Genomic DNA, 18,502 nt, shown 5'->3' on the forward strand with positions numbered 1-18,502 from the left:
AGCCTGATGGGTGGGCCCTGTGTGGGTGCCTGGTGCAGATGGGCCTGGCACAGTTGGTCTTCTGCCTGGAGCTCAGGGTGACTGCTGGAGTTGCCTTGCAGCTCTCGGGTCTCCGGTTACCTGTGCCCTGTGACCTTGGGCACAAGCCAGGCAGCCAATAAAGCCAGCCTGTCTGCACACTCATATTGTGTCACCCTCTGCAGTGAAGAGCTCGTCAGCATACAGGAAGCCACCCTCCTAAGCTAGGCCTGTAGGAAGCCTGGGGAAGAACCACTTCATCCAAATGACCACCCCCTCCTCCCCTGGTGGCTGACTGGAAGACTCTCGGGCCTTCTCCCCTGGCTTCCTGTGTGTCACCCCCCAGCCCACACTTCCTTCAGGGCTGTGAGGGTAAAATGCAGTTCCTGTTGAGTGAGGCATGAGTCAGCGGAGGAGAATTGGTGGCTGAGTCTTTGTAACCTCCAGGCATGGCTATTAAATATTTAAATGACACTATGGTATTGATCATTTCTCATCCATCCTCTTAGGAGAGCAGTTCCTGTCTGGGATTCAGACAATAGCAGAATCTTGGATTTAGACTAACTCGGAAGAGCTCAAAGGTGCTATATAAATCTCACCCATAATCGTATTATCTCCTCCTCAGAGCGTGCTACTAGGAATGAGGACAAATTGGGTTCTGCCCATTTTCTTGATAGAGAAGACATCCAGAGAGGCTAGAGGATCCACTGAGGGGCCCCCACTGATCCGCTGGGCCTGGGATCAGGGCATCCCGGCTCCCCTCCTGTGCACTGGCTGTTTGCTCTGCTCACTGCTGCTTCCCCATCCTCCTCCTCTTCACAGCCCCTCTGTCATTCAGCCATTCATTCTAGCTGCTGGGGATATGGCATCGAACAAGACCAACAAGGCCCCTGCTCTCTGGAGCTTAATTCTTGGAGAGGAGACAGTTGACAAGAACCCAAATTGGCAGGGAAGGCCCCTCAAGGAGACTGAGTTCCTAGTTAGTGTCCAGGCCCTAGGTCCCTGGGCTGGGGGTGGGTGGGGCAGAGTGGATCTGGCCTAATTGTGGATTGGCCCTTACTGAGGACGGACGGTTATCAGGATAAATATACCCAGCTCACCATTCCTGGGGACTTACTCACCGAGTGAAAGCACCCCGCTGCGGATTAGATTACCTCTGCTCTCATGTGCTCCGGGCTGGGGGAGGGGAGGGGAATTTAGAGCCAGGGGGAGCGGGGGAGACCCGCCTTCCCGTTCTGTTTTCCTTCCTAATCTGGAAGAGTCTCGCCAAAGGGGCTGAGATGAGACCATCCCTGAGCTGGTCCTGCTGTTTACATAGCTCCTTCCTTAGGAAAGGCCAAGCCCCGCTCACTGCTTATATCCCTGAGCGTGGGCAACTGTAAGGAGGCCGCAGCTTCTCTGACACTCAAGAGCTACCAAGGCTGCCCAGGTGGTCATCAGGGGGTTGGGAACCTGCCTTGTCCAGAGTTCTGGACCCAACAGGATAGACAGGCCATGAGGCTGGGCTTCCCCAGACCCCCCTAGGACAGGGACTTGTCTCTCTGGGAGTCTGGGTTTCCTATCAGACGGCAAGGATGGGCAGCTGGCCCGGGGCTGCGGGGAAGGCCCCTGTGCTATGGCAGCCCGTTGCTGCTGGTGCTGGAGCTTTCAGGGCGGTGTTTGCTGCTCCTTCCTTCAGCTTGTCAGCTCCTAAGGAAGCTGCACTGGCTGCTCCCTGCCTGGGGCAATGAAAGCTGAGTGAAATTGGCCTGCAGAAGAAGGTAGGTGAGGTGGCTGGAAAATACCTTGTTCTTACGTGGGCCTCTCCTGGGCCAGGCCTCGAGAATGCAAGGCATGCTAAGGTGGGGCCGCCTGAGGGCCACGGGACTATACCTCTTCTAATTCTGCCTGGGGCTGCTGGTGGAGGAGTCCAGAATGGCAAAGATGGGCAAGGACCACAGGGCCCTGGCGCTGGGGCTGATGTGGCAGGGCAGCCTGTAAACTCCAAGAAGGGATGGAAAAGCTGGCTCCATGCCCCACATTTACCTGCTTCCTGCTGATCTGAGACTAGAGGGCAGCACCCTTTGCCCTCAGGGATTGGGTAGGACGGGGAGGTGATTTCTTTCGCCTCCTAGGGCTCAACACCTCTCTGGGAAGAAGCTTGTATCTACTTAGCAACTCCCATTTCCTGTGTGCTCTATTCCAGGCACTGTGCTAAGTCAGCACTTTATATCTATTTTTCTCATGTAGTCCCAATCCTGTGAGTAAAATGGTGGAATTCCTATTGGGCAGACAAGGAAAGTGAGGCACAAAAGCAGTTAAGCAGCCTATCCGAGCAATTCAGCCATTGAGCAGAGCCCAGGTGACTGAGGATTCACCGTACAAGTTGTAACATTGAAAGTCCGCAGAGCCTGGGAGGAGGGAATGGAATTGCTCTGGGTCCTCCCTCCCCCTCAGAGAGATGGACCTTTATCTCCTCTCTCTTGGCACCTGTCCAGCTCCAGGCCTCTGGTCTTGATAGTCTTTATCACACACTAAGAAGTGGCAGGGGCTTAGGTAGGAGGAAGAAGCCTGGCTTGTTTCTATGCTGCAGTTGGGGGTGGGGGCGGAAGGGTTTAATTGATTCTCTTTAATCTGGTATTGAGTGCCATGTGTCAGTGGATCAACCCGGGTCCCCAGAGCCACAGTCTGGGGGACATCCCCCCATTGTAGGTACAAGGGGACCCAGGTTTCCTTCCACCCTGAGTCCCTAGGTGGGTACAGGAATGTGAGGGGCGCAGCTGCAGCACTTGCCCTGGAATGCAGGCGAACCGGTCCCCTCCTCCTTGGAGCAGTGGGCTGAGGGTGTCTGCACCTTAACCCTCCAGCGGCTCCCACTGGTTGTAAGGATTACGCTCAGTCAGTTGCTGAGGCCCAGGGAAGGGCTTCTTCCTCTCAGCCTGGCCGTGGTGCGCTGTTTTGCCCAGCCACCTGCCCAGGGAGGCCTCCCGACCCAAAGCTGCAGCTGTTCCATGCTGTTGCTCCGACCAGGTGCAGCCATGGGGTGCAGATGGGGGCGCACACGGTGCTGCATTTGCACAGGGCCCTGGAAGCGAGGGCGTGCACCCCTCTGGTTCTCCAGAGCCCTGCATGTCACCCTTGGGTTGCGCCTTCAAGTGATACCAGGCTACCTGTGTTCCTCCTAGTAGCTTGCTGTGTTCCTCCAGCTCAGCCTTGTTCTCTCAGGATTGAAACTTCCCCACTGCGCCCATGGCCAGGGGCTCCCCAGTCTTCCCCGGCCAGAAAATTCCAAGATTGCACGAGGTTACCCAGTGGCAGGAAGCCGACGGGCCAATGGTGCCCTCTGGTGGGGAGCAGCAGACAGTCTGCACCCCTTCCTCGCCAGGGCGGAGCCAGGACAGAGCTCCGTGGCCTTTGCCCATGGCTCGCTGGGCACTTTGCACCTAGCCCGCCCTCAGCTTCGAGACAGCCTGGCCTACCTCCTCATGTTGCTACTTTCGCTGGCCCGGAGAGACAGAAAACCTGCGGAATTCAGGGTGGGTTTCCTCCAGAAAGTGGTCGGGAAGCCCCAGAGAGCTTCCTGCTTCAGGGTGACTTGGGTCTGGAGGGCCCCAGGCCTGGACCTGGAAACTTAGTAGAGGAATGCCAAGGAAATTTGAGGCCTTCCTTAGCTTGAATGAGGGCTCCCGACTACTTCCGAGCAGTGTGTCTGGAATCTGTCCTCCCAGCATGTGGGAAGGGAGGGTGTATTCCTGGTCTAGAATGGTTTCAGTGGGTACCATTTTCTCTGAAGAGTGGATAGCCTGACACCTTCCTTGGGGTATGAGTAGAAGGAATATTTAGAGTGGTGAGAAAGGCTGGAGCTGGATGCTGAGGGACCCCGCTGGGATGGGGCTGTGCCTTCAAGTGGACTCCTGTGTGCAGCGTCTGCCGGCTCTGTTTGCTCAAGCCAGGGGGGACATTTGCTGAGCTTGCAAGGGGACTCTGACCCTTAACCATTTTGCAGCCTTAAGGGGAAGTCTCAGGTATTTGCACCCACTGGAAATCAAAGTAAAGCTAGGAGTCTACTGTTGGCTTGCCTCCTATATTTCTGGTTCTCTTTCTTGAGGAGTTTGTGGGGGATTTGGAGGCACCAACCCCTATCCCTCTTGCCTAGTCCTTGCCTGTCCAAATCACTAGGTGAGGATGAAGGGTGGAGAGAGAGGAGGAAGCCATACCAGAGACCCTGTGGCTGGTGGATGGGCTTGCTGGGGTTTTTCTCTGTCCCTCAAATAGACAAAACTTTGGAGAAAACTGAATAATGATGTGCCTTCTCCCTGACATCTACACTCTATGGTTTATTTGTTTGTTTGTTTGTTTTTAAGACAGGGTCTCGCCGTCACTCCGGCTAGAGTGCAGTGCTGCAGTTGTAGCTCACTGTAGCCTTGACCTCCTGGGCTCAGGCAATCCTCCTGCCTCAGCCTCCTGAGTAACTGGGACTACAGGTGCATATCACCACACCCAGCTAATTTTTAAATTTTTTGTAGAGATGGGGTCTCACTGTGTTGCCCAAGCTGATCTCCAACTCCTGTTCTCAAGTGATCCTCCCACCTCAGCCTCCTGAGTAGCTGGGACTATAGGCATGCGCCACCACACCGAGCTAATTTTTAAATTTTTTGTAGAGATGGGCTCTCACTGTTTTGCCCAGGCTGGGACATGCTACACTTTGAATGTTACTTTATTACTTTGCTTTTCTTTTCAAGGTTGCCCTTTTCATGTTTTGCTCATATTCTACCCAGAAAAGACTTAGGAGACTTAGGAGAAGTCAGTACTTTGCATCCTACCTACACTGCTCTCCTTGGAGGAAGACCTTACTCTGGATTTTACAGAGCAAATCAGATCTGATGTTTGTAGCTTCCAATGTGCTATGGAGCTTCCTCCTGCAGAGTGACTTGGGTCTGGAGAGCCTGATATTTGCAACTGATGTTTGCAGCTTCCAGTGTACCTGCTAGCCCTTTTAAACCTCACACCAGTATTTTGAGGTCAGAGTTATTGAAGAGCTTACTGAGAAAACAGGCCCTGAGAAGCTGAGCGCTTTGCCCTGTGGCATGGATCATAGAGAGGGGAGCTGGCACTTGAACTCAGGTCTGGCTCGACCTCAGAATGAATGATCTTGTGTCTCTGTGTCCCAGGACTGCATCCTCTCACCAATACTTCACCAACCTAGGGATCTGTGCTCCCAAGAGCCTGTTGACATTGTAAACCCGAATCTAATCCATAAACCAAAAGCCCAGGCTCAGAATCACATTGTGGTGGAGCGGGCGTTTGGTGGAGTCCCTGATTCAAAATGTTTGACAAGGAAGTCTGACCGTTTGTCTTCTGTTGGGTGTTTGGAGTCCAAGAGACCTGAGTTCAGAGTCCAGCATTGTCACTTCATCCAGCCTTGGCAGTGTGGGATGTGACTCTGCCTCTGAACCGCAGTTTTACCATCTGTGCTAGTGGCGTTGTGAGGATGGCAGGTAACAAGGGTGAAGCTCCTGGCCCCAGTGGGCCTTCAAGGATGGCAGCTGCTCCTGCCCCCTACCGGGGTTGCACTCATTCATTGCCTGCTCTGGGGAGTCCTATGGGGTTTCTTAGCTGGCCCTGCCCATGGTGGAGAAAGAGGGATCCGCCCATTGCTGATTGGGCCCAGAGGAAATGAGGACACTGCGTGAAGCCAAGACAGCAGGTGTGGCCCTGGAGAGGCCATGGGGATTGGCCTGCACACTGGTTCCTTTTCTGCCGTTACCTAGATACCTACCAACTCCCTCTAGTTCCGGTTTGCTAGAGACAGGAAGCCAGGCCTCCTCCATGGGACCCAGAGGGCGGGGCAGGCTGTAGGACCTGAACTTCCTCGGAGGTCAGGAGAGCAGACCCGGGGTCCTGGGCCTTGGAACAGACATCCCGTCTGTCCATCTGGGCAGGAGTCTAGGGTAGGTGTGGCCAGCCTTGAGGGTAGGAGATCAGGACAAGCAGCTGGGAGAAGGTGTGGCCCCATAGACTGAGGCCCTGGGTGAGGGCCTTGCTTCTCTATTCCCTCCTCTGAAAACAGGTTGGGGGACTGGGGAGCAAGGCCACAAGGAAGGATCACACTGGCAGGCCTCACAGCTTGGGCCTCCAACATTCAGGAAGTTGAACCCTTTAAGTATGGCGTCATCTGGTAGTCATAGTGGCCTCTTACAGGCCAGGTTTTTGGGGTTTGGGGCTTCTGAGGAGTCAGACAATTGTGCCACTCACTGGCTTTGTTATTCAGAGCAAACACCTCTGACCTCTGCCTCTCCAAGCCCGCTTTCCTCATCCTTGCGGGGAGAATCAATTCCAGCTACAGGGGGCATTAGGGGGATTAAGGGAGACCTTGTACATGCTGCTAGAATGCCTAGCAGTGTGCCTGCTACTGATAAGTGGCAATAAACGCAGCCATTGCTTTTTAGATGTTTATTATCCTGAGGGCTGGGGATCAAGCTATCAGCTCCCTGGACCCAGCAGGTTACCAGGGAGCTGAGAGCAAGCAAGTTGTGAACGGGGCAGGAATGAGGGTGTGGCATCCAGGGCCAGGCTGTCTGAGCCGTGGGGCTGTTGAGGGTCCCAGGAGGAGACGGAGGAGGTGGGGGTCAGCAGGTCCTATTCCTGCCCCTCTATCTATACCCTTCTTTTCTGGAGACTGGGGAGGCCTAGGGCCCCCCTGTTGGCTGCCAGGTGCCAGGGTAATGGAAGCTTACACTAGAGGGCTGATTTGGCTCCCTTGCCGCTGTTAAAAGCAGAACAGTGGGGGCCTGGAGCCTCTGGGGCCGGGCTGCTTGCCAGACTTCCGCAGAAACAGCCAATGGAGCAGTCTTGCCCCCTGCTCACTGAGGGGGTGGGGACCGCTGCACCAGCCTCACTCCAGCCCCCACCTCCCTGCACACCTTACCCCATAAGCCTGGAGCCTCAGGAGGAACCTGGAGCCTGGGCTTCTGCTTCCACCTGGTTAGGAGGGCAGGGACCATCCTGAGTGCCCCCTCCAGTCGGGGGCTGAGAAAGCCTAAGCTCTTAGAAATCAAGTGAGGGCCTGGCACTGCCAGGGCCCCTCCCTGTGACGTGGGGCCCCTCCCACCCATTCTCTCCGCGTTGCCCTGCAGATTCAGAGTTCCAGACAGGCACTTCACTCGCCGCTGCGTGGCCCTGTCAGGAGGGAACGCAGTGCCAGGTGCCTGACTCCCAGAGGTAGGAGATCCCACAGGGCAGCCCCAGAGCCCGCCTCTAGAGCACTTTCAGTCCTGGGTGGCCAGAAGAAGTCAGCTTTGGGAGCCGGCTCTTGGTTAGGCTGGTCGGGGCTGGTGGCTTCTTGTCCCAAGGCTGGTCATTTCTCCCATGGGTGGGGCAGGTGCTAGAAGGCATTAACTCTTGAGGTGCAGGCAGGGAGGGCCCTGCCATGGGAGAGTCCCCAGGATCCCGGTTCTCACCTGCTCCCCGTGCCTTCTCTTTGCAGACGCCCTGCTGGCGGACTTGGAGTCTACCACCTCCCACATCTCCAAACGGCCTGTGTTCTTGTCGGAGGAGACCCCCTACTCATACCCAACTGGAAACCACACATACCAGGAGATTGCTGTGCCACCCCCCGTCCCCCCACCCCCATCCAGCGAGGCCCTCAATGGCACAATCCTTGACCCCTTAGACCAGTGGCAGCCCAGCAGCTCCCGATTCATCCACCAGCAGGTGAGGTGGGGACAGTGGCTGAGAAGGCCAAGAAGGCTGGGGGACAGAGGGAACTTACCTGGCAGGGGCTTAGGGAGCCAGGGGATGGAGTGGAATTGGGGCAGTTGACCCTTCCCAACCAGACACTGTTCTTCCCACTCACCACGTGAGTGGAGCAGTGACCAAGTGGTTAATCACAGGTCTCCTGGCCCGACTGTGGAAATTCCCTGGTGAGACTGGCTGTGGGCAGGAGCCTCCTGGGGGTGACTGGAGCTGCTCCTGGCCCCTGTTCCTTTTTCTCCCCTCGGGGTAGCCTCTGAGCATTCTCCTTCTCGCAGCCTCAGTCCTCATCACCTGTGTACGGCTCCAGTGCCAAAACTTCCAGTGTCTCCAACCCTCAGGACGGCGTTGGCTCTCCGTGCTCCCGAGTGGGTGAGGAGGAGCACGTCTACAGGTACTGCCCCAGTCTGCCCAGGGCACCTTCCCTTCTGCTTAGAAATCTCAGGGACCTGGCCAGGGTGGGAGGCAGCGGAGGCCTGGGAGCAGGCATGGCGACTGGGCCTTGTGGGGTTATTCTGGTTTAAGCTGCAGAAGGCCTGTCGGTGGGCCCGTCTACCTCATCAGTGTCATCTCCATGCAGTGGACATTCTGGGCTATCACAGCATCTCCGTGTAGCTGAGGAACTGAAGCAAGACTTTCCTCCCCTCTTCTTTTTTTTTTTTTTTTTTTTTTTTTTTTTTTGAGACGGGGTCTCGCTCTGTCGCCCAGGCTGGAGTGCAGTGGCGCGATCTCGGCTCACTGCAAGCTCCGCCTCCCAGGTTCACGCCATTCTCCTGCCTCAGCCTCCCGAGTAGCTGGGACTACAGGTGCCCACCACCACGCCCGGCTAATTTTTGTGTATTTTTAGTAGAGACGGGGTTTCACTGTGTTAGCCAGGATGGTCTCGGTCTCCTGACCTCATGATCCGCCCGCCTCTGCCTCCCAAAATGCTGGGATTACAGGCGTGAACCACCGCGCCCGGCCTCCTCCCCTCTTCTTACCACATCCCCTCCCTACCCTCTGTCCTCTTGCAGGAGAAGACTTCGCATCTCCTCTGCCTTGTTCTCCTTGGGAATCTGGGAACTGCCAAGCCAGTACAAGGCCAGAGAGCATCTCTCACTGTCTTCTTTCCTTTGCCTCTCAAAGCTTCCCCAACAAGCAGAAATCAGCCGAGCCTTCACCCACCGTAATGAGCACGTCCCTGGGCAGCAACCTTTCTGAACTCGACCGCCTGCTGCTGGAACTGAACGCTGTGCAGCATAACCCGCCGGGCTTCCCTGCAGGTAGGACCGGGTCCCTGGGGCAGGGTCTACCAGGGCCCAGGGCCCATCTGCTGACCTCTAGACCCCAGGAGGGCTCAAGGGCTGAGCAGCCTTTTTCTCTCCTCTCTGCAAGATGAGGCCAACTCAAGCCCCCCGCTTCCTGGGGCCCTGAGCCCCCACTATGGTGTCCCAGAGACTAACAGCCCCTTGGGAGGCAAAGCTGGGCCCCTGACGAAAGAGAAGCCTAAGCGGAATGGGGGCCGGGGCCTGGAGGACGTGCGGCCCAGTGTGGAAAGTCTCTTGGATGAACTGGAGAGCTCCGTGCCCAGCCCCGTGTGAGTACCCACTGGGCTCTCCCCAGGTGGGGAAGGGCTGGCCCAGCCTGGCCCGGGTCCAGTGTCTGTCCCCTTAGCCCTGGTATCATCCATTCCCTCCCGTGTCTGCCGTTTGCCAGGCACTGGGGGGATAGTGGTGAGTCACATGGACACCATCCCTGCCTTCAGCCAGTCACTGCCAGTCAGAAAGGACAGACATTGTGCACGCCGAGGGCGCCTGGAGCTTAGCAGCTCTTAGCACAGGCTTTGGGGCCACACAGTGGGGTTCACATCTTGGCTCTGACAGTTACTGTCAGCTCTCAAGCCTTAGTTTTCCCATCTGTAAAATGGGACAAGAACTTATGGGATCACTGGAATAAGACCACCTACCTCAATAAGGGTGAGAACCAGTAATCCTGTAAAGTGCTTGGAATGGTTTCTGGTGTGTAGTGCGTGGCACACATGGTGAGTGTCCAACACGCAAGCTCTTACCAGTGCCATTGTTACTGCAGTAGCCTCACCTCCATGTCCAGTGTTGTGGAGGAAACATAGGGCGCTTGGGCTTGTTTCACAGGCCAGCTTTCACTTGGGCTGGGGGCTAGAGGAGTCTTCCTGGCACTTCCTGGTGCCACTGAACTGCCCTTTCTTCTGACCCAATGATGGGTCCCCAGGAGAGACTGGGAGCTGGTGGGCCTCCCTGGGGTTGGGGATGGTGAGACCCCAGTGTCCGAGGTGAGAGGTCGATTTGATCCCCTGGAAGTGTGGGGCCGACTGTGGGCTCCCCACTGATGCCGTGCCCACCCTGCAGCCCTGCCATCACTGTGAACCAGGGCGAGATGAGCAGCCCACAGCGTGTCACCTCCACCCAACAGCAGACGCGCATCTCGGCCTCCTCTGCCACCAGGGAGCTGGATGAGCTGATGGCTTCGCTGTCGGATTTCAAGGTGCCCTGTGAACCCTCCATCTTCCCTGCCCTGCCGCCCCTCCCTCATCCTTCTCCTCCCTTACCTCAGTGTGGGTAGCTGGACCTTAGCATCTCAGTGTTTGGGTGCCTTGCCCCTGAGCCAGGGACACTGTCATGCCCTGGCCTTGCTGTGATGCCAGGAGACAGGGGAGGGAGGGCCAGGTCAGCCTGCCTGAGGATTGCAGTAGCCAGTGAAGGCAGACAAGCTGGAGAAGTGCTCGGCTGGGACATTGCTTCCTCCCTGGGTGCTCCGAGCCACTCAGGTCGAGGGGATCAGGAGGCTGGGACGCTGGGACAAAGAACCTTGTGTTGATGGCTGCTCTGGGTGGGGGAGAGCATTCTCTGCTGAGCCATGTGGGACTTGGGAGCCTGTGCCTGGGAGGTCATTTGCCCTGGAGCCCCATCTCCCACGCTAGCTGTCCTCAACACATCCTCTTTCTTTCTGCCTCTGATCCTGAATCCACAAGCCTCCCTTGCTACCCTTCTCCCATCCTTCCCTCTCACCCTCCAGGGCCTCTGAGTTCCCATGAGCGTGTCTGTGGGAAACCATGGGGCCAGCCTTGCACAAGGTACCTGCCCTTCCCCTCCCCTGCCGGGCCTCCCCAGTCCTGCCAGGCCTGAGATGTTTAATTTAGAGGATTCAGTGTTTCCATGGGGATTAATATTGACAGAACTCACCAGCAGTTGCTGACTTCACACTTCCACGTGGGTCAGCTGGAGACCTTTGGGGCATGACCTAGGGAATATGAGAGGGGAGTGAACGGTCCCTGCACCCTTCGCCCTGATGGTGTCTCCTAGCCTCCCTTCAGCTGAGGTTTCATGGTGGGAGATGGGAGTGTGGCTGGGGTGGAGGGTTGAGCCTGACCCTGTGACCCTTGCGTGCTGTAGTTCCAGCTCCAGGCCAATGGTTCTGAGCAGCCATGGTCAGAAGCAAGTAAGTTGGATTCAGGGCCTGGCCTGAGGGAGCTGTGCCCCAGTGCTTTTAAGGCTGCCGTTTTCTCAGACAGCCTGTGTCCTGATGCCAGGAGAAGCAGCAGTGGTTTTAGTCAGATCCCTGGAGCAAGGACTTGGAAGACGTAGAGGACTTGGGGTGTAGGAAAGCTGGGATTGTCCAGAGGGACATGGCCGAATTGGGCCAGTGTCCGAGGCGGGCTCAGCAGCCCCCTGGGGCTGGCTCTCCCTCCATTTGTGCCTGGGGCTGTCTTCCCAGCCACCTGGCTCCCCATGTGTCCACCTCACCATGGTCTTTCTTTCTCATACCCTCCCTGGGTGGCTCCACAGGCACAGCTTGGTGGCTGCTTTCTCTTGCTTGGGTTTGGTGAGGGCTAAGCACATGAAGCCCAGGGAAGCCTTTTTGGGGTCTGGGTCTCCTTCAAGGGTCAGTCCTGTGCGTCAGCTTTGCAGCCACCTTGGTCAGCCCTAAGGCCGTGCCCACCTTCTGCAGGGTGCAGCCATCCTCACTCCCCTCATCTCTCTCTCTCCTCTCCCCTCTGCCTTTCTCTCTTCTCCTCCAGACCAGCTCCTCCACTGTGGCTCTGAGTGCCCCGGGGCTGCTGTCCAGCTCTGCTCCATCCTCATACTGCTCCCTTCCTCCTTCTCCTCCTCCCATGCCATCTGTATTTCTGCCACTCACCACTACACCTTCCCCTCGAGGCCAGGGCCACACTCCGGAGTTCCCTTGTACTGAGCAGAGTGGACAAGGCCTTCTACCTCCTGTAGCCCCCAGCTGGCTTGATTTGGCTGGTCTTGGGGTGATGCCTGACACCCTCAACTCAAGGTCTCCCTCTGTGGAGGGTTCTCTGTGGGCAGTGGGCACAGAGAGCCAGGGTCGAGATTGGAGGCACCTGCCGACCATCACAAGTGAGCTCTCTGGGGCTCCCCGCTGCCACACTGTACCCTGTGCTGGAAGCATAGCTCTCCAGGAGCCTGGGGAGCCCCAGGGGCCACCAGCCAGCCCTTCGTGCCCAGAGGAGGCCTTGGCTGCCACATGGGAGCGGCCATGGGCTTCGGAGGTATTCAGGCCTGAGAGAATGCCCCCCTCTGGAGCTGCTCGAAGCTTCCAAGAAGTAGCAGAGCCAGCTGTAGTGGCAGTGGACCGGCAGGCCATCTTCCCAGATACCTGGACTCTCACGGAGGAACACGGCCTACAGCAGGAGAGGCCAAGGCCAGAGCCAGGGAGGCTGGGAAGCAGCTCCCCTGCCTCAGTTACCATGGAGCAGCTAGGTGCAAAGATGACCGAGAGGGGAAGTGTGGCCAGGCCAACCCAGGGACCTGAAACCCCAAGGAGCCCAGAGGGCACCACCGAAGCTGCCACCCAGGCCGGGAAGGAACAGCCAGAGCTTCCATGTGCCATGGCCACGGGCACACCCAGCACCACGGAGAGGATTTCCATCTCTGGCCAGGCAGGCGCCAGCTCGCATGGCTGCTGGGCATGGCCCTTGGCGGGTCTGAGTGTGGGCCGCTCCTCGCTAAATGCATGCAGCCTCCCACTCTGTGCATGTCTGCTTGGGCAGAAAATGCTGAGACACTGTGGCTGGACCTGACAGTCAGCACTTGGCAGTGGGCTCTGTGGACCCGGCATTTCTCATAGCCTCAACCCACCTCTTGCTTTGTTAAGGCTTTTTCCTTTCAGATGAGCTGGCCTTGACATTCTGATGTGGTGAAATGGTTAGAAGCATGGACTTCGGAACCAGATAGACCTAGATACAAACCACATGTCTAACACTCTGTGACCTTGGGCAACCCCCTCCCTCAGCCTCAGTTTTCTCATCTGTAAAGTGGGGAGAATTTCCATCAAGATTGTCCAGAGACCTAAATGAGATAATTCCTGGAAAGTGTTTCGAACACAGCATGTGGTCCCTCAATAGGCCGTGGCTGACAGTACTTTTATTACTTGCTTTTTGCTTAATTAAAACTTTATGCCGGGCCGGGCATGGTGGCTCATGCCTGTAATTCCAGCACTTTGGGAGGCCAAGGCGGGCAGATCACCTGAGGTTGGGAGTTCGAGACCAGCCTGACCAACATGGAGAAACCCCATCTCTACTAAAAATACAAAAAGATTAGCTGGGCATGGTGGTGCATGCCTGTAATCCCAGCTACTCGGGAGGCTGAGGCAGGAGAATCACTTGAACCCGGGACGCAGAGGTTGCAGTGAGCCAAGATCACGCCATTGCACTCCAGCCTGGGTAACAAGAGCGAAACTCGGTCTCAAAAAACAAAAAAAAACAAAATACTTTATGCCTCACCCTGGCACAGTGGCTTATGCCTGTAATCCCAGCACTTTGGGAGGCTGAGGCAAGAGGATCGCTTGAGCCCAGGAGTTTGAGACCAGCCTGGGCAACACAGCGAAACCCTGTCTCTACAAAAAATTAAAAATTAGCTGGGCGTGGTTGCGCATGCCTATAGTCCCAGCTGTTGGGGAGGCTAAAGCAGGAGGATGGCTTGAGCCCAGGAGTTTGAGGCTGCAGTGAGTTGTGATTGCACCACTGCACTCAGCCTGAGCAACAAAGCAAGACACTGTCTCAAAAAAAAAAAAAAAAATCCCCCAAGCTTTATGCCTCTTTGGAAAACAAAACGAAACAACCAAAAACCCCCAAAACACTACCAACAAGTATAATAGCATAATATAATATTAGCATAATAATATAAATAAGAAAACAAAAACTAGTTAAAAAAGTTCCTGGTTAGCTGAGCACGGTGGCTCATGCCTGTAATCCCAGCACTTTGGGAGGCCGAGGCAGGCGGATCATGAGGTTAGGAGTTTGAGAGCAGCCTAATCAACATGGTGAAACTCCGTCTCTACTAAAAAAAAAATACAAAAATTAGCCAGGCGTGGTGGTGCATGCCTTTAATCCCAGCTACTCAGGAGGCTGAGGCAGGAGAATCTCTTGAACCCAGGAGGCGGAGGTTGCAGTGAGACCAGATCGCTCCACTGCACTCCAGCCTGGGTGACAGAGCAAGACTCTGTCCCCCCCCAAAAAAAGTTCCTGGAAGGAAAGACTTTTTCTATGATAAATTAAAAAAAGTCGTATGCCTTGTCAGTGGCATGCGCTTACATCCTCTGGAATAATTCTTGTGCAAACCCTGTGCGGTAAGCCAAGAAAATCTTGTGGTTCCATTTTAAGGAAGAGGAAGCTGAGGCCCATGGCACTTAAGTGTCTTGCCCAAGGTCAGTGGCCAACTTGGAGGTGAATGCTGGGTCAGAGGTCTCGCTCGCAGCCTGTGCTTCTGGAGCCAGTCCGATCTGCCCCCTCCCCATGCCTCCACCCACCTCCGCTGGTCCAATCTGCCCCCTCCCCGTGCCTCCACCCACCTCCGCTTGGCTCTTTGGTGGTTTTCTTTTGTGCTCCCTCTCCTGAGGCATCTGAGTGTGGCCTGAGCAGCGTCGTGCAAGCTGGGAGTGGGATGGTGACAGCCTCCCCTCCCCCTCCCCCTAGATCCGATCTGTGATCAGGAGGAGCCGGGAGACGGGCCACGCACACCCCATGTCCCGGGAGCCCTCCCCTCGCCGCCGGCTGGACCCTGCCACCTTGAGCAGGACCCCATCCCAGGAACAGCTCATCGCAGAGCTGCAGGGGCGGCTGGGCATCCAGCCTGAGGCAGAGGAGCCGGCGGAGGCAGCAGGGCCCTCTGCCCAGGACTGGCTGACCGAGGGCATCATCATCACTGTGCAGCCACGTGGGAAGCGGGCCGGGGGGCAGCTCATAGAGAAGGTGGCGAGGAGATGCCCATGGCTGGGGCTGGGCCAGAGCCAAGCACCTGGGGTCCAGGTTCTTCCCTGGCCCCAGTGCTGGCCGGAGGGGAGATCTGGGGAGAGGGTGGGGGTTTCTTGCCTCCTGTGACCTTGGAAGACTGGCCCCACTCTTGGTGCAGAGTGGGAAGGCCCAGGGGGAGCCTGGGGAGGTCCCCCCACCCCTGTGGGCTGAGCTGGCGATTTCTTCCTCATCGCTCTCCCTCCTTTCTTCTCCCCAGGTTGTCTTCCCTCCTGGCTCTCCCATTCCCCTGAGAAGAACCATCTCTGTCCTGGCTTCTCCTTCTGTCCCTTTGCTCCAGCATCGCACAGACGCCGCGGCCAGCAGCTCTTCTCCCCTGCCCAGCCTGCTCGCCTCCTCCCCCCTGGGGCCCTCAGCTTATACCTGTGGTTCTTCTGGGGTCCAGAGTGCAGGGGAAGAGCCCCATGATGAGGGGGTACAGGGCCCTGCCCTTCCCACTCCTGCACCCCACACCATGAGGTCCGTGGGCTGCCAGACCGATGAGGACCCGCTCTTCCCCCCGATGCAGGCAGGCCTTAAAGGAGCCCCTCCCTTTCTGTCCCGTCCTAATGCCTGAGCCATCCCCCACTCTGCAGACACACATGTGCGCGCGCACAAACACACACACACACACACACACACACACACTTAGATACCCTCCATCCCTCCATCCACAAGCCCCAGCACAGTAACCACAGTCCTGCCTTAAACCTTGACCCTGGTCTTCCCCCACTCAGAAGGTCTGCTGCCCTCTTGCTTTTCTGTGGGTCCACCCATGTCTGCTCCTTCCTCGACTGGTCCTGGGTACTGCCCCGGGCTCCCATCAAGGAAGGAAGCCACTCCAGAAGGGAGACCAGAAACCTGTCTCCTCCCTTCCAGCCCCCAGGCCCAGCCCCCAGGCCCAGCGCCCGGTGAGGCCTCATCACTGAGCCCAGCCGCCTCCCCTTGCCATGTCCTCTGCCTTTGGTTGACTCCCCTCCCTGTCCTTCTTCCTTTCTCCCTGGGCCTCTCTCTCAGGGCTCTTTTTCTCCAGATTTTTTCCCCCAATTTTGGTCCTGCCGGTGGGGGAGAAACCCTCAGATCTCATCCTAGATTCCCTTTTAGTCCAGTGACAAGGTCTTGTATTCTTTCTTCTTTAATTTTTAAAAAAGATTTCTTATCCTCATCTCTTCCCCTATCTAAGATCCAGGGCCTGGAGCAAAGAGCGGATGGGGAGCGGTGCTGGGCGGCCGGCTGGCCTCGGGACGGCGGGCGGAGCAGCCCCGGAGGGCAGGACGAGGGAGGGGTCAGTGCCAAGGCTGGGCTGGGTGTCCTGCGTGTCGTGCTCTCCCTGGGCTTGGCCATGCCTGCTGGGTGCCCTGAGCCTTTCTGACCCCAGTGGGCCCCTCTGACCACCAGGAGTCCTGCTGACGTCACTCCCACTTTAGGGCTCCTGGCCCCTGGAGGAGGTTGTACTTCTTGTCTCCATCAGCTCATCTGTCCAGGAGGGAGAAAAGTACCCCCATCCCCGTGCTGCCAGACACCGTACCCTGAGCCTCAGTAGTCCTGACCAGCCCCTTCCCTGCCTCCACAGTTCATGGCCCAGGGGAAGACAGGGAGCAGCTCACCCCCTGGGGGGCCCCCGAAGCCCGGGAGCCAGCTAGACAGCATGCTGGGGAGCCTGCAGTCCGACCTGAACAAGCTGGGGGTTGCCACGGTCGCCAAAGGAGTCTGCGGGGCCTGCAAGAAGCCCATCGCTGGGCAGGTGATGAGGGGAGTGGGCAGGGTTGTGGCCAGTGGACTCCTGCAGGGGCGGGGGTGCTCCGGGGCTGGCCTCGGCCCTGGACTGCATTCCATCTCCTCCTCAGGTTGTGACCGCCATGGGGAAGACGTGGCACCCCGAGCACTTCGTCTGCACCCACTGCCAGGAGGAGATCGGATCCCGGAACTTCTTCGAGCGGGATGGACAGCCCTACTGTGAAAAGGACTACCACAACCTCTTCTCCCCGCGCTGCTACTACTGCAACGGCCCCATCCTGGATGTGAGTTCCTCATCCGGCACTGCGCCCGCTTCCACTCATTCCAGCTTCACCGCAGTCCTCTGAGCGTGCAGGGGGTGCCATGGGAGGCTGAGAGAGGTCACATGCCCGAGGCTGACAGGGTTAGGGAACAGTGGGGCCGGATTCACACCCACATCTGAACCACAGCCTGTCCCGATGTGCATCGGGCAACCTCACCTCCCTTCAGCTCCCATCTCGATTCCCTTCTATGGAGACTCCCAGGACTCAGGAGCCCTGAGGAGATAAATGGAGTTGGATGCCAGCGGCCTCACTCTACCGCTCTGTGAACTTAGGAAATGCCTGGCCTCTCTGAGCTTATGTTTCTTCACCTATAAAATGGGAGTCACAGTAGAACTTGTGCCCTCTACTTGGGGTGAGGATTAGAGAGAGGAGAGGGTGTGTGTCTGGCTTGTCCCATCCTGAGTAACTCTGAATTCTTAGAGGCATTCGCAGCACCATTAGGAGAGACCCCCATCTTGGGAGTGTTTTGCTCTGTCTATGGCTATGAGCTGCGGGTGGAAGGATGGCCTTGCTGGGCGTCTCAGTTGTGAGATCTGCCCAGAGCTCAGCCTTGATCCCACACTTTGCTTCACAGAAAGTGGTGACAGCCCTTGACCGGACGTGGCACCCTGAACACTTCTTCTGTGCCCAGTGTGGAGCCTTCTTTGGTCCCGAAGGTACGGGCTGGACCGGCGGACTGACCCACTGCCTCTTAGGAGGGCCAGGGAGGTGGGGGTGGGAGATAGATGCTGCTGAGGTTGGAGTCAGAGTGGCTCCACTTCTGGAAGCCGGAATGAACTGTGCCTCCAAAACCCCCGCTCCCCAGGGTTCCACGAGAAGGACGGCAAGGCCTACTGCCGCAAAGACTACTTCGACATGTTTGCACCCAAGTGTGGCGGCTGCGCCCGGGCCATCCTGGAGAACTATATCTCAGCCCTCAACACGCTGTGGCATCCTGAGTGCTTCGTGTGCCGGGTAAGGAGCCCCTGACCACATCTGGAGGGGCGAGGAGCAGGCAGTGGGGAGAGAGGAGTCTTCCTCATTGTGCTGTCTGGATCCAGCTCAGAGGCCTCATCTGGGGTTATTAATTGGGGGAGCAGGCAGGGGATCTCCTTCCTCCAGTCCAGTAGGTCCTGGGCCAGGGTTTGTACTGAGGCTGGGACAAACCAGGAGCAAGGTAGGCGTGTCCCCCAGTCCAGCCCTGGACCATTCCTATTGTGCAGCGGCCCTGGGCCATTCCTATTCGGGAGGACAGTGTGTGAGAATTAAATGAGATAATGCAAGTATTTAGCAGACTCAACAGAAATGGGCAGTGGTTTCCAAAACCACTGCATGCTGGGGGCCCCACAGGGGTTATTAATGATTCAACAAGGGCTCTCTGACCAAATGAGTTTGGGAAACACTGTTCCCTGCAGGACTTCTCAGAGCCTTTTCTTTTTTTTTT

At 57.0% G+C, this 18,502-nt stretch overlaps 1 protein-coding gene across 5 annotated transcripts in view; it reads left to right on the forward strand.

The window, feature by feature from the left end:
• PXN (paxillin) overlaps nucleotides 1-18,502 on the forward strand; it is a 58,404-nt gene that overhangs the window by 36,564 nt on the left and 3,338 nt on the right. Inside the window, exons 2-14 of one of the 5 annotated variants that reach the window (XM_032168530.2) lie at nucleotides 7,484-7,710; nucleotides 8,028-8,143; nucleotides 8,875-9,011; nucleotides 9,124-9,325; nucleotides 10,113-10,248; nucleotides 11,783-12,670; nucleotides 14,705-14,980; nucleotides 15,240-15,548; nucleotides 16,203-16,304; nucleotides 16,593-16,763; nucleotides 16,867-17,040; nucleotides 17,654-17,735; nucleotides 17,885-18,033. In XM_032168530.2, coding sequence (XP_032024421.1) covers nucleotides 7,484-7,710; nucleotides 8,028-8,143; nucleotides 8,875-9,011; nucleotides 9,124-9,325; nucleotides 10,113-10,248; nucleotides 11,783-12,670; nucleotides 14,705-14,980; nucleotides 15,240-15,548; nucleotides 16,203-16,304; nucleotides 16,593-16,763; nucleotides 16,867-17,040; nucleotides 17,654-17,735; nucleotides 17,885-18,033 — 2,969 coding nt within the window. Of the gene's footprint in view, nucleotides 1-7,198; nucleotides 7,219-7,483; nucleotides 7,711-8,027; nucleotides 8,144-8,874; nucleotides 9,012-9,123; nucleotides 9,326-10,112; nucleotides 10,249-11,782; nucleotides 12,671-14,704; nucleotides 14,981-15,239; nucleotides 15,549-16,202; nucleotides 16,305-16,592; nucleotides 16,764-16,866; nucleotides 17,041-17,653; nucleotides 17,736-17,884; nucleotides 18,034-18,502 lie in introns of those variants that run through there. The other 4 variants (XM_058424995.1, XM_032168531.2, XM_032168532.2 and 1 more) reach the window with 4 other exon arrangements.

Source organism: Hylobates moloch, unplaced genomic scaffold (assembly GCF_009828535.3).
Source record: "Hylobates moloch isolate HMO894 unplaced genomic scaffold, HMol_V3 SCAFFOLD_12, whole genome shotgun sequence".
Lineage (NCBI taxonomy): Eukaryota > Metazoa > Chordata > Mammalia > Primates > Hylobatidae > Hylobates > Hylobates moloch.